A 15,349-nucleotide genomic window follows, 5' to 3' on the forward strand; every position below is an offset into this window, starting at 1 on the left:
ATCCCCACTGCACTGAGAAGTGCCTATAAGCAATGACAAGCCAGTAGTAATCAGAATCCTAGCACCCCAATAGTGGTCTCTAAATACCACTTCTTACTAAAAAGAGCCAGCACTCCTTGGAAAAATGGCAAATTGCAAGTTTGGCCAAGAAAATTACAAGATGAACATGAGCCATTTTATTTTACCCAGAAAACAAGGAAGCTAAAAAAGAATAAGGAGGTCCCCAACCCAAAATAGCCACCACTAACTAACTAAGATGGGACAATTCAGCAAAAAGAATTATTATTACTGCAATGGCTTGAAACCAAACATATAGCATCCATAATAACACTAACGAAATATTGGTTACCATTGTTATTGCTAAAGGAAGCTCAGTCATTAACTCATTATTTTGAAAATTGGTAAAGAGAAAGAATCAAAATTTTATCTTGCCTTTCCTGCATTAACTAAATGAACTGGTTGATAAGGCAGTTCTCCTATGAAGAATTAATAAATGCAGATGGAATAACAGAATTAGAAAATCACCATTTTGCAATTCCTAATGAAATAATGGACCTAAATAATAATCATTAATGGATGCCAAAATCATTAGATGAAATACTGATGAAGAACTTTATGAGGGAAGAATAAGGCCGACGCCTAAACCACTGAGTTACCTTCTCATCATTATAAGTGGGATAACTAGATATCAACTTCTAATGTGACCAAACCTCTTGATCACAGTTTATAGGAAATACAAGATATAGAGACATACTAAATGACACCATATGAAGGCAATTTGCTCACTTCATAGGGCAAATGACCTGGCTTCATCAATAAATCAAAAATGGAAAGGAAAAAAAAGGATGAGGACTTCTGTAGAATCAAAGAGACATATCAGCCAAAATGCAACGTGTAGACCTTGTTTTAATCTTGACCAAACTATAAAAGTATATATTAGAGCTCATCAGGGGAAATTGGAATTACATAACCAGTATCATCTTTAGGCCCCTGCTCTGACCTCACACTTTCGAGAGCACACTAAAGCCCGTGTTCTTGCCATCACCTGGGTAACTAGGAACCCAGAATTCTCTGCCCATTGCCAAGGCTTATATGGGCCTTTCCACTGGATTCATCCTCTGCAAAGCAAACTAAGTTGGTTGTGTGCACCCCCTTCCAGCCCAGCCTCTGGGATGGCCAACTTCCGGAGTGGCTTTTGCAAGCAATGTGGACAGACCCTGAATGACGGGCAGGAGATCCTCCAGGTGCATGTGAGATGGAACCTGGTGCAGAAGAGAAGAGGGAGGTGCCTTGGGGAGCCGGCTTTCAGTGCACTGTGACTTTCTGGTATGGAACTCTAAGGCAAACCCTGCCTTCCTTGTCATCCTGAAGGTATTTCTGTCAAGTTGTGAGATAAATTATATTTTATTTATCAATTTGTTAGCTTGACTTATAACTTCTAAATATTTAGATACGTTAGATAGGTGGGCTTTCGTGTGTATTCTTCTTCCAGTCCTGAAAATGTAAGGGGAAAGTCCATAGGTTGTATTTTTTTTATTATTAAATATGAAAATGACACAGTGGTTGTTAAAAAAATCTTTAGCAGTTAGAGGTGAAATAACTTGATTTGAATTTACTTTTGAATACTCTAGAAAAAACAATTAGAGGATTGGTAAATCAAGACTGGCAAAATGTTGGTAATTGTTGAAGTCATAACAAAAGTACATTTTACTATTATGTACTTTTGTGGATGTTTGAAAATTTCTATAATAAAAAATAAAAATCAGTCTTCTGCAGGGTTTGGCAAAGAAAAGCAGTGATGACCTTTTTGTAAACACAGACTGATAAGAGTCCCCAAGAAGATAATAATGCACAGCAAACCAGCACTCAGTAAATGCACTATTGCTGAGAAGCGAGCAGAAGAGAAGCACCCTGCCTAACCCAGAGGCTTCTGCTGCTTTCTCAGAAGTGAACTGAGGAATAGAGAATTGGAACTGGGGATGGGGACAGGGCAGGGAGGTGAGGAAGCAGACTTGGGAAGCAGAAATGGTGTGATCAGACCAAGACAAAAAGCCTTCCTCTTCTCATCTATGAGAACTCAGGAATATAAACAAGATTACATTTCGGAGCTAAGTACAGAATATAGAGTTTGTTAATGAAACCTAAAAGAAATTCATCCCCTATATTTATCCACATTTACCCGTTACTTACCAATAATAAGGCTGAAAAGAACAGTTCCTTTTACATCTTAAATTATCTTGCATAAATGCTTGTTTTTTAATTTCTTCCATGTATGTGCATGTATGTCTTTTATATATACACACAGGCACAATCACTTACCTCGGTGGCAGAGGGGACATAAAATATAATTTCCCAAAAGATTGAAATAATCCAATGAAACATAATGGGTGAGAGAGAGACCAGTGTATTATATTCTAATTTCTGGGAAGAAGTAGTTAATCCATGTACATGTACTGAGTCACAATGAGGAATATATTTGTGTACTTCAGAGTAATAATGTGTACTTTTACTTATGGCGAAACTCGTCATCCCGTGATAGTTACAGATTATCACACTCAGCTCCCACCCACAGTGTGTCATACGCAGAGAGGGAATACTCACCCATATTTATCTCTTGCTCTCCACCAATGAACATCATTCTTTTCTAATATGATATACTCTTGGCCTCTCTCTAATCTGAGGTCATGTGCTTCTGTTGCTTGGAAATCGTACATAGCTACAACTATTTCTTCACTATTATCTTCTTCTTCAGGTGGAATTGGTGGGGGAGGCCTTCGCTAAGAAAAGGAGATAACATGTGAAAGTTCAGTCTTCTGTTTGAAGCTTGGTGTGAGGTAAAACACTATGATTTGTACTTCACCGCAAAACAAAGCAGAAACCTCAAGTCTGCCTAATATAAGCTGGTGAACCCTCCCATGAGTTTGATGATATTGATGCTACTGGGTCTCTCATGGGTTTCAGAACACAGGACATGAGCAAAAACTGCCTTTAAACATCAACGGTCTTCTGCTCAGTGTCAGGGTTAGCTTTCCAGGGAGAGGGAAGGGTAGTATGTGAGTAGAAACCAGCAGCACTAAAGGCAGACCTACTGCTCAAACAACCTGCAATGAAGAAAACATGCTATGGAGTGGAAACTTTTATCAGGTCTCCTCTCACTCAAGGGAATCTGCACTTCTTTGTGCTTACTGTGTGCAAGGCACACACTTCGTACCTAACACACTCTTGCTCATTTATTCTTAATGCTGATCCCACGAAGTAGAGAACATAATTCCCAATTTACAACTGAGGAAAGAGTAGTTTAAGTAACCCACTCATAGTCACTTGTATCAGATTCACAGTGGATTAGGTCCTGTCTGGGTTGAAAATACATGTGTTTTCCACCACACACTACTTTTCAAAGGCATATCATAAAATCGGTGAAGTCATGCCTTTGTTATAATTCTGTGATTTTAAAATACTAAAATATTCCTTTAAAGTTCCATATCTCTTACACAATTCTTGAAGCCAAAATGTCAAATTATAAAATAGGGCCCCCAGTGATAATATCTGATACAATTAATATTATTTGACACCAAGAAAATATCAAATAAACTATAGCATATCTGTTTCTGATATGATGGGGGTGGGGAAGCAAATAGCATCACATGAATGAATAAAAACATACTCAATAATCTGAAAGTGCTTCTAAAAGTTAAAGGCCACATACCTTCTTTGTTTCTGGTGCTGGAGGTAATGCTTTTCTTATACCTGAAAATGACAATAAAAATAGGTCAAAATGACATCTACCAATGATCAATATTCTTAAGGAAAAGTGAAAATGAACACATAGACAAGAAATCCACTCTGAGTCTCTCACTCTGGTGTATGTTGCTTGTATCACTATTTAGAACGGCATTTTAAAATGCTATTGAAGATGGTTTGTATTTCTGCTTTTCTGAACATACTATAAATTCCACAGAGATCGGAGCTATGTCTTATTTTTGTAAACAAGTGGTACTACATCAAACTAAAAAGCTTCTGCTCAGCAAAGGAAACCACCAACAAAATGAAATGGCAACCTATAGAATGGGATAAAATATTTGCAAACCACATATCTGATAAGGGGTTAATATCCAGAACATACAAGAAAATGTGGCATACATACACAATGGAATGTTATTCAATCTTAAAAAAAAGAAGAAGAAGAAGAAAGAAGAAGAAGAAAGAAAAGAAGAAGAAGAAGAAGAAGAAGAAGAAGAAGAAGAAGAAGAAGAAGAAGAAGAAGAAGGCAGAAGAATAGGATACAGACCTGTCATTCGTGACAATGTGGGTGAACCTGGAGGGCATTACACTAAGTGAAATAAGCCAGACAGAGAAAGACGCCATATGGTATCAATTATATGTGGAATTTAAAAAAAAAATTTCTTTTGAAGTAAAACTCATAGAAACAGAGTGTAGAAAAGTAGTTACCAGGGGCTAGGGGGTGGGGGAGTAGAAGAAATAGAGATGTTGGTCAAAGAGTACAAACTTTCAGTTATAATATGCATGAGGTCTGAGGATCCAATGTATCACATGCCTATAGTTGATACCACTAGAGTGTATAAATAAAATTTACTAAGAGAGTACAACTTAAATGTTTATACACATGTGAGATGATGGACATGTTAACTCAGAGGGAGAATATTTTCATGATGCATGAGTATATCAAATAATATCTTAAGATTTTATTTGTCCTTTACACCTCAAAATAGTTGAAAAATGTAAATAAAAAAAAAACTACTGATGGTGCCATATTAGGCTCACACTTTTAATAGTCATTTTTATCAAGCTTCTACATTGTGATAAAGGGTCCCTAAAATCGATTAGACCTTTTGATTCCATGAGATGGTCCCACTGCTAACTAAATATAATTATTCTTACAAAATACACCTGCCCAATATTTACACTGTGCTAGAAAGTTTGAAGGCCATACTTAACCAACATCGAAATCAAAATCATCTCACTTTCTCACTATACCAATAATATGTACATCCTGAGCACAATATAATTACAGAATAAAACAAATACTTACTACTCTCAAAAAGATTGTATTTTTCACATCCAGGTGCCAGTTTTTCAGTTTGTCGGCAACACTGATAACTTCCATCTGCCCAAAATTTAGGATGATATTTAATCATAATATTATTGTTGTTCTTGATTTCTGTAATTCACAGATACATTAAATGAGCAGTGAAATAAAACAGAGATAAAAGAATGTTTAGTAACACTGTCAATTATTCTTGATTTCTCAGATATCGTATTTATTATGAGAACACCTTCATAACATCATACAACCCAGCATTCAGAAAATCCACACGGTTCTCTTTCACCTTCTTTTTATGGCAAAGCACCCTTGTTAGCAGAAGTAATCTCTGCGACACTGTGATCGATAAACACAAATGTCAGCCCACCACCAGTTCGTTCTGCAGAAGCAGCAATGAGGACTGTGCAGGACAAATCACCCACCTAAACTTTTTATGCACAAGTCAATTAATCCACATCGAATGTTGACTACATAGGCAATTTCTTAGAAAATACTAAATCCCATTATCATAAAAGCCCAATGCTTTATCTTCTTCAAATGTGTTATGCATTAAACGAAAGCACGCTTTTCTTAGAAACTATGTAAATGTCACTAAAAAGGAATCAGATTATAAAAAAAGAAGTTATCTTCAATCTGTATCGCTTAGAGTAACAGACTGTCCTTGGAGAAACACTTATTGTAGATTAAAAGATTATAAATGTGTGATATATTATCTGTGTTTCTGTTTTAATAGCAATGTTATACCCTAAAATTATGTACAGATTAATATTTCATTACAGGAGTTTTACCTTCTTTTAACTTCTTCACCCACTGGTCCCTGCTTTGTGCACTGGGTGCAAAAATGTAAAGTGTGTTAGCATCATGAACAACCTAAAATAAAACATAAGATGGAATCAGTGAGAACTAGTACTTCTTTCTGGCACAGAGCCCTCAGTACCACAGACACCAACAAATGGTTCCAAAATGACTGAATAAAAGTCAATTGCTTCAGATTCAAAGAACCTAGATTCTTGTCTTACAAAATCACATCCATTTCTTCATGTCTGCATCGAGTAGGTTATACATTTTGCAAAGGACTGTATTTTATAGAAGAAAAAAATACACAGAGGCTGGGATGCTTCACTAATCTGGTTATTTCTTGTGACCTAACTAAAGTTCCTTAGGTAAACTTGGTATAACGGGGATTATTCTAATCCAGTATTTTTTTTTTAATAACATTTTAAATAAATGGACTACTCTTTCAGCTTCATTCCTATACCTTTCTTTTGTCACTACAAACAATTGCCGAAACTATTAAGCCCTGACCATCCTACTCCATGCTATGTGCTTACATTCACTTAATGACTCCCACCACTAAGATATTAGCATTTTATAGAGGAGACCGAGGGCAATCCACAGACCCTCCACTCCTGTAGAACTCCAGGAGGCACCATTCCATTCACATAGCACTGCAAATGGTGCCCTCTGAGGTGCCACCAAACTGCCCACCATTGTTTGGCTGGTAATTCAGAAAGTCATGATCCTGATTCCAGAGCCCAAACTTTTCACCATGGTTCCTCTTTCAGAGGTAAGTCTTGGCAAGAAATTAAACAGTCTTAGTATTCTTATTTTTGGTACTACTAATAAAATCAAACTTGGGAAACTTACTCAAGAACTTTATCTTTGGTCTGTCACAAGGCAGAAATGCCTTGATTATCTAAAAAGAAAAATATGGCTAGAAACCTTCTTTCACCACGTCAGCTCTAGATTGAACACAACTAGCTCTTTCACTGATAAATGGCTATTTCTGACCATATTCTATAGATAATTTCTTCCCATTCATTTTAATCAAATAAATGCAGCAATCTAAAAGCAACAAGAACACCATAGAAAAAATGTTATATTTCATTCAGTGATTAATTAATTAATCCAACTAGCATTTTGCTGTGACTATATAAAATACAAAAATATATCAAACATGAAGCCTATTTCCAAGACACATTTAGAAATATAACAAGACAGAAAGTGAGACATGATAAAGGCAAAGATAAAGTGCTAAGAGAGATGTGGGAATGTATGTAGCCTCATTTGGCCTATGATTTTCACACCTGTATTGCTGTGATTTATAACAATATTTCTTTGGTCTTCATCCTGTTTCCTGGCAGGAAACTCCTAAAATCCTTGGAATATCCCATGCTGAGAGTGACAACGGTGTTTTTGTTCTGCTAATGAGGTGACATTTGGAAAGCACCTAAGGATGAGCACTGGTTGCCGTAGAACCAACCACATTATTAATGGGTTGGAACTTCCAGTCCCCGCCCCCCCAACATCCTCCCACCTCTGGGGAGGGGAGAAGGACTAGAAATTGAGTTCCATCACCAATGGCCAATGATATCATCAGTCATGCCTATGTAACGAACGAAGCCTCCATAAAAACCCTGAGAGCAGAGGGTTCGGAGAGCTTCAAGGTTAGTAAACACGTGGAGATTTGGAGCGAGAGGCTCCACAGGAAAGGGTAGGGAATTGCCACGCCCTTCCCTTCACCCTCCCTCCCACCCCTGTGCCTCACCCTATGCATCTCTTCCTGAGTTATATCTGAAATTGAAGGTCTTTATGACTTTGGTTACATTTAGTTTTAAATCTTAGCTCTAGAAATCATAACCCCTTCCCCTCCCCAGGGACCCAGCCTTTCTCCCCAGATAATCAGCAACCCTCGAGATGGCAGCATGGATGAACCTGGAGGAAAAGTAACACTACTCATTCATTTTTCCAAGAGTTTTTCACTGACAATGTGCTGGAGGAGAAATAGCAGAGATGTTACACAAACAGACAGATCTGAGTTCAAAACCTAGGAAAGAAACACCACGTCCCGGGGAACCCCCGGCTACTCTCAGAAAATTCAACTAAGAAAGCAGCCGGCTCCTCTTATTTTCTCTTCCTTCCTAGGGCTAAGATAGACTGAGAGAGGAAGCGACCTCCTTTTGTCTCTTGGTATCTTTTGAAAATGTCTACTTCTACTTTTCTTTTCTTTTTCTTTTTTTCTTTTCTTTTCTTTTTTTTTTTTTTTTTTTTTTTTTTTGCCTTGCATCTAAACGCGATGTAAACTTTCACTGTGAAGATGTGAAACTAGGATCTATACTTTCTTGAGTTATGGTAAGAGAGGACATTTTGCATCTTCCAAATATTGCACATTTAAATTACATAGTTAAAGCTCAAGTTTTCCTCTTCTTAATTTTTAAGGTTGTTTTTGAACTTTTCTTATGTTTATTCACCTCAATAGTCAAAAATGGTTCAGGAATGGAATGCTTGCTATTCCTGTATTTTTCTCATTCTAAAAACCAGCCCAAAGCTTGCAAAGTGGATTTCTTTCTCTTGGACAGTAAAAATCCTAACTCTGGGTCTAGAATCATGAGAACTATAGCTCCCTACAATGACCTGCCACCCACAAATGTCTAACAGCCATCAGGAGTGTGGTAGGAGTAGTTCTTTACTAAACCTGAAATGAAGTCGGTCTCTCTCTCTCTCTCTCTCTCTCTCTCTCTCTCTCTCTCTCTCTCTCATCTATCCTATTGGTTCTGTTTATATGGAGAATGCAGACTAATACAGAGATTCTCACACACACACACACCATTATATATGCACTTAACATGCTTAATCAAGAAGATTAAAATTGGGCTTACTTCTAGATCTGGGTGGTAAATATAGTGTTAATAGCAGTGGTAAGAGAAGCAAAATAACAATAATTATAGCAACTAACACTTATCTTGCTCTCACTGTGTATCTAAGCTATTTATATATCACCTTAGTTAATCCTCACAACATTCCTAGTAAGCGAGTACTATTATTATTTTTATTCTCATTTTTCAGAATAGCAGTTAAGTGATTTGCACAAGGTCAGAGAGCCTGTCAGTGGCAAATCAGATAGTCTGGCCTCAGAGTTGACTCTTTAAGCACTTTAATGTCCCTGCTCTTCATGCAGAGAAATGGCAGATATAAAATGAGGAATTGAGAAAAGGAAAATTAAATATTGCCTTTCTTCCCATTGTGTTGTTGCCACCATAATGAAAATAATCCAGATGCGGTTTTAAAGCTTCTACCTTCAGGTCATCTTAATCTTCCAAACCGGTAAATGTTTACTTGACGTGTAACTGATAACTTCATGTAGCAATTAAAAGTAACCAAAGTCTCCAGTATGATGCTATGTTGAAAAGATTTTTGCAACTTTCCCCTTAGTATACAGATCATAGCCATGGGTAAAAGATGACTTTCATTGGAGACATTCATTACTCAAAGGAAAGCATAAAAGCATCCTCAACCAGAGAGGGGAGTGGTTAGGTGCTGGAGAGGGGTCCTGTGCTGTCTGCCACAAGGTCTGAAATGCCAGGATCCACCTCTGCCCTCTTGACTCTCAAGGCATGTGTGCACCATGATCCTGCATGGAGTGGCTCAGGATGCCATACCAATCCTCCTTGGGAGTGACAAGATAATGAGTGCATGTTCTAGGGAGCTTTTCAATTCACAAAATTACCTTGGACAAGTCATTTAACATCCGTGAACCTCAATTTCCTCAGTCAGAAATGAGAATAGTATATTTACTTCCCTTATATAATCGGTGCATTGTGAGAGAAAACATGAAATCACATAACCTTTTTAAAAGGTACAACTTTATATATAATGCTAATGTTATATTTTGCATCGCAGGCAGACTTTTAATCTCATTTCTGTTCCAGTAGCTCACTCCTGCCCCTTCTCATCTTCTCAAATTCACAGAGAACACCTCATCTTACTTTTTTCAGTCTCAGTCCCCAATCCTTCTCCTAACTTCTCTGTGATAAATCTGAATAGCAACAAATTAGGTCTGGGGTTCAGAAATTCAGGATATTGGTAGACTCTAACAGACCAAAAACGAGAATAAGACAATGTTTCGACCAAGACTGAAACAGTTCATGAAGAAAAGCAATTACAATTAAAGCACAAATTGACCTAAAAATCAACTACTATATGATTCAACAATTCACTTTCAGATATATATCCAAAGGAAATTAAATGTGCATCTTAAAGAGATATCTGCATTCCCGTGTTCACTGCAGCATTATTTGCAATGGCCAAGATATAAAAAAGAACCTAAATGTCCGTTTACAGATGAATGGATAAAAAAAAGTGTCTATATACAATGGAATTTTTTTCAGCTTTAAAAAAGAAGGAAATCCTGTTATCCCACAACATGGATGAACCTGGAGGATATTATGCAAAGTGAAATAAGCCAGACACAGAAAGATAAATACTGAATGATCTCACTTACATGTAGAATCTAAAATAGTCAAATTCATAAAAGCAGAGAGTGGGACAGTGTTTTGCCAGGGGCTAGGGGGTGGGGGAAATGGGAGATGTTGGTCAAAGGGTAGAAAGTTTAAGTTATGCAAGATAAATAAGTTCTGGAGATCTACTGTGCAGCGTGGCGACTACAGTTACGAATACTGCATCGTATCCTTGAAACTTGCGAAGAAGGTAGACCTTAAGTGTTCTCACCTCAAAAAAAGAAAGAAAATGGCAACTATGTTTAGTGATGGATATGTTAATTGGCTTGACTGTGGTGATCATTTCACAGTTTATACGTATATCAAAATATCAAGTTTTTACATCTTAAATATAAACAATTCCTATGTGTAAATTATATCTCAATAAAGCTGAAAATATTTTTTGAATCGACCACAAAAGCAATGACAGGAAACTGTAATATCAAATATAAGCATGACTAAAAGCCCAGAATTACACTGCCACAGAAATATGTCAGCTCACCTGAAATGGAAATTTATTTTGACAGGGGATGACACCGTCGTCATTCTTCACTATTTCTACACACTTGATTTTTGAAACATCAATAAATCCTTTTCTGTATTTTTTCTGTTAAAAGAAAAATAAAGAGAACTTTTACAATAATAAGATATATGAAAAAATATTACTAATATTTGTTAACATTTGACTCAAAATATCACAATTTCCTTAATAATTATCTAAATTGTGAACAATTATTATTAAAATTGTTCAAAACACTAATACTGTGAGGACTGTAATCAAGATAATTAAGTTCTTTAATTTCTAAAGATGAAGTGGTTCTGCCCTTCCCCCCCCCCCCCCCCCCCCAAAGCTCTAGAACAGAAAATTAAACTCCCTCTTATTGCGGCCTTCCCCTCTTAGACACACACCTTAACTTAGATTTCCTGATGACAGCCCCACAAAAGATAGCATCAAAGACCAAACCAAGCAAAACTGCATGTACTCGATCACAAACTCCAACCAGTTATTTTCAGAACACAGAGCTCAGGAGACGGCTTCAGTGTGTTCACACGAAGCCTCTACTCAGAATCTATCACTGAATGTTTTACTTTCTTCCCTGTTGCCCACTCTCCCTATTCACTGCAAATCTCCCTGCAGCAAATAATGACATATCGAGACACACTCCCCCCAAAGCAGTCACACCCTCGAGTATAGTAATCTCACATTTGAGAATTTATCCCAGGAAAAAGTCCAAAAGAACTCAAAGTAGTATGTGTAATAATAACTTGATATATAGTATTCATTAAAAATATTTCAAATACAATAAAGAAATAAAAATGTTTGCTGAGTAACATTATCTGATATATTCCATACAAAAGGTTCTGGCGGGGGCGGGGGGTAGATATTCATATGATAAAGAATAGAAGAAAAAGTAGAGAAATGTAGAACACTATTGTGTTTGGGGTGAACCAGCCATTCCCTGGCCCAGGTCATTCAATTTTACTTCATCTAACACTTTGAAATTGCCCTCTAGCTACAATCTGGGCCCCCTACCCTGCTCCCAGAAATCTGCTCTGCATCCTCACTGTCACCAAAAGACTTTCAGACCTGCCAACTCTCTCAGGCCATCAGCTTCCAAATGACTAGCTAATCCGGAGGTCATTTCACCAGTGTATCTCTCTTCCCTTCTCTACCCCTCCCCTCCATTCCCCTCCCCTCCCTTCCTCTTCTCTTCCTCCTCCCTATACACAAACACACACACACACACACACACACACACACACACACACACACACACACAGGAATCCCACTTATCCCTTGACATTTTTATCAGCCCCCAGTTCTATCTACACCTTTAACTATTCCTACATACCTGACCGCAGAAGGTCACAAAACAATCCTGCCTTCTCTACTCTTAGCCAGGCCTTCACTGTAGCAACTCAGTTCTTTTGTGTATCTCTAGTGGAGTGAACCTAGTAGCCTCCACAGAGACCACCAGTCTCATCAGAACTACAAACCCTTCCGTTCCCATTGTCCCAGCTGACACTCTTTATGGAGAAGAGAGCAGCCATCCCACAGGCACAGGTCAAAAGCAGTCTAAGATTTACCCTTTTCTCTTCTCTTTCATCTTGTCTCTAAAAGGTTAACAAGGACACAAGTAAAGATACTGCAGTTGGCACTTAACAGATGTCATTTCATTTCGTGCTCACAAAATTCCCCTCATTTTAAGAGGAAACTGCAGCTCACGCAAGTTAAATATCACCCAAGGACCCCCAACTGACCCCAAAGCCAACTAAACCCTGGGATGCCCCAGCTGCAAACAGGTGACAGAATTAATGGAGTCATGTTCCCGAGGAAGCAGCAAGGATTCTGAGTATGGACTGAGCTTTAGTCAGCATAGGGAGAGGGACATTCTCCCCAGTCATGCTCTTCAAAGGCATTTACTTTTCCTGCCTACGGCCACATCCAGGCCCCTCCCTTCCACACCACGAACACTTTTTCTAATCCTGCTACTGCCCTAACTCTTCTCTTCCCTTCCTGAAAGAGAACGTGATTACACCTTCAGCCTTTCATTTCCTTCCCACCCACTCCTTTCTAACCACTTGAAATCAACCTCCCACGTCACCACAGCCTGCTAAAGTCATTCTCAAAAAATAACACCAATGACCAAACCCAACAGTCTTTGCTCGGTTGTCATCCGCTCAAAGCTTTATGAGGCACTTTATGAGTGCCGACATTCTCTTCTCTCTTAGTGGCCTTAACTTTGGGTTATCCTCGTTTTCCTTCTCTCCCTTCCCCTCAGTTTCCCACAGGACAACAATGGTCCTGTGTCAAGGAATACACAAACTCAAGATAGAGGAAGCTCATGTTCTAAGCCTAGAGTCCAAATATTGTGCCATTTTATCCTCACAGCCACTCTTTGGGGTAAGCATTATTAGACACATGTTACAGAGAAAAAAACTAAAATTAAGTAACTTTCCCAAGTTTACCTGCGGAAGAAACAAACAGTATTTATTATACGATGTAGTAAGTACTGTATATTAAAAAAAGATACTAAAAGAACATGATGGAACTGAGGCTTAAACAACAAAGTGAACAGCAATGTGAAAAAAAACATATTCCAGAATGACCTTGGTTGCCTCACCTAAAATGGAAATAATAACAGTATCTATCTACTTTATAGATATTATTACACAGCTGTCAGAATTAAATGATTTAGTACTTGCAAAGTGCTTAGAAGAGTGTCTTGGCCTATAGTATGATATCTATAAGTGTTTGCTACATAAAATAAATAAGTAGCAAGGAAATCATTAATGTGGCTGAAGCGCAGAGGCAGGATAGAAAGATGAGCAGGGGTCAGCTTGTGAAGAACCTGCAACATGGTGCTAAAGGCTCTGGTCATACAGGGCCAACCACTCTCTTCCTGGGGCCTGTGCCAATTAATTGGCAGAAGAAATTGCCAGAGCACCATCCTCCTATTAATAAGTCATACATATTAATTATAGAAACCTCAGAAAATACTAACAGCAAAAGAGAATCAAATGACCCTTAATCCCCCAATCTTAGAGAAAATCACTGTTGACATCATGGACTTGTTCCAGACATTGCTCTGGGGTCATGTATCACCTGCCAGCTCTCTTAGCCCTCACACAGAAGGCTATGCAGGGTCTGCTTCCAAGACACCCACCACCTGCCCCAACTACTAAAAGCAGCTGTTAGATGCAGGTCAATCTATACAGGAAAATTTCAGATGACTTGATCTATGACTCTAAATTCATGTACTATGATATATATTCCATTCATGTACTGTACTGATATTTGGGCTTATTAATCCAAATATCTTGCTATGAAGTTTGAAGATAAAAGTTCAAATTTAAGTTGCTCATTCATTATTTTATTTATCCCACCAGCAAACACTGAGATGCCATACCAAGCACAGTAGCTTCAAAGTTCTGGAAGAAAGTTGTGGGTCTCCTAAAGAGGAGTTCACAATGATACGGTGGGTGAAAGAGGAGGAAGGGAAAGATTCATAACAATCAAAAAAAAAAAAAATGATGAAGTCAGCAAACACATGGTGTGCTGTGGAGTGGGGCAGTGATTGGGCCAAAAGAAACTGCAGAAGTTTCATGGAGGAAGTGATATTCTGATGCAATTTTTAAAGAATACGTAGGTGTTTCCTGTAGAGAAAGCGAAGAAGATTTCCAGGCAGCAAAAAAAAAAAAAGGAAAGAAAAGAAAAAAGAAGAGGGGAGGGGAGGGGAGGGGAGGGGAGAAAAGAGAAGAGAAGAGAAAAGAAGAGAAGAGAAGGAAAAGAAAAGAAAAAAAAAAGAAAAGAAAAGAAAAAGAAAGTTCAGGAGAAGTGTAGGAAATGACACCAAAAAGGTTATTTGAGATCAAATAGAAAAATGCTCATATGTCAGACTTAGGAGTTTGGATTTGCCCTGAGTGGTTTTAAGTGTGTGAAGAGGAAGAAGGGGAAGGAGTGCTGGGTTGAGGTTTATTTTTTAGAAAGATAATTATTTATGACAGTTTGACAAGTGGGTGGGGACAGGGAGCTAGCTAGGAGACTGCTGCAAGAGTTCAGATGAGGGATGATGAAACTGTGAATCCAGTCAATGGCACTAGCGGAGAAAAGCAAGGATGCTGGAGTATTAGGAGGTAGAGTCCACCTAACTTTGTGACCAATTAGATGTGGGGATTAAGAGAGGAGAAGGAGTTGGGGAACCTCAGAGGTTTTGAGTTTGAGTGACCAGTAGACACTGATACCATAAACCGTGACAATGAATACTAAAGGAGAATTGGGTTTGAGAAGTTAGGTTGGTAAATGTTGTTTAACATTTGACTATTGAACAACTTAGGTGGAAATGCTTGGAGGGAGTTGAAAACATGGGGCTCAAACTCAGAAATGCTTAGCACTTTCACTATAGATAAAGAGAATTCTGCTTTTCACAACACATACACAATATATATAGTAGTACCTTATCCTAGCCACACCTCAGGGCAACCCTGAAAGTTAGGCAGGGCCAAGGAA

At 38.1% G+C, this 15,349-nt stretch overlaps 1 protein-coding gene across 4 annotated transcripts in view; it reads right to left on the minus strand.

Moving 5' to 3' along the window:
• TEC (tec protein tyrosine kinase) overlaps positions 1–15,349 on the minus strand; it is a 124,976-nt gene that overhangs the window by 23,797 nt on the left and 85,830 nt on the right. For 3 of the 4 annotated variants that reach the window (XM_025040292.1, XM_006922483.3, XM_015597496.2), the window contains exons 3-7: positions 10,841–10,945; positions 5,851–5,932; positions 5,051–5,179; positions 3,707–3,747; positions 2,602–2,777 (exon numbers count right to left, since the gene is read on the minus strand). In XM_025040292.1, the coding sequence (XP_024896060.1) occupies positions 2,602–2,777; positions 3,707–3,747; positions 5,051–5,179; positions 5,851–5,932; positions 10,841–10,945 (533 nt within the window). The remainder of the gene's footprint in view (positions 1–2,601; positions 2,778–3,706; positions 3,748–5,050; positions 5,180–5,850; positions 5,933–10,840; positions 10,946–15,349) is intronic. The other variant, XM_025040293.1, reaches the window with a different exon arrangement.

The sequence above is a fragment of the Pteropus alecto genome, unplaced genomic scaffold (assembly GCF_000325575.1).
Source record: "Pteropus alecto unplaced genomic scaffold, ASM32557v1 scaffold57, whole genome shotgun sequence".
NCBI lineage: Eukaryota > Metazoa > Chordata > Mammalia > Chiroptera > Pteropodidae > Pteropus > Pteropus alecto.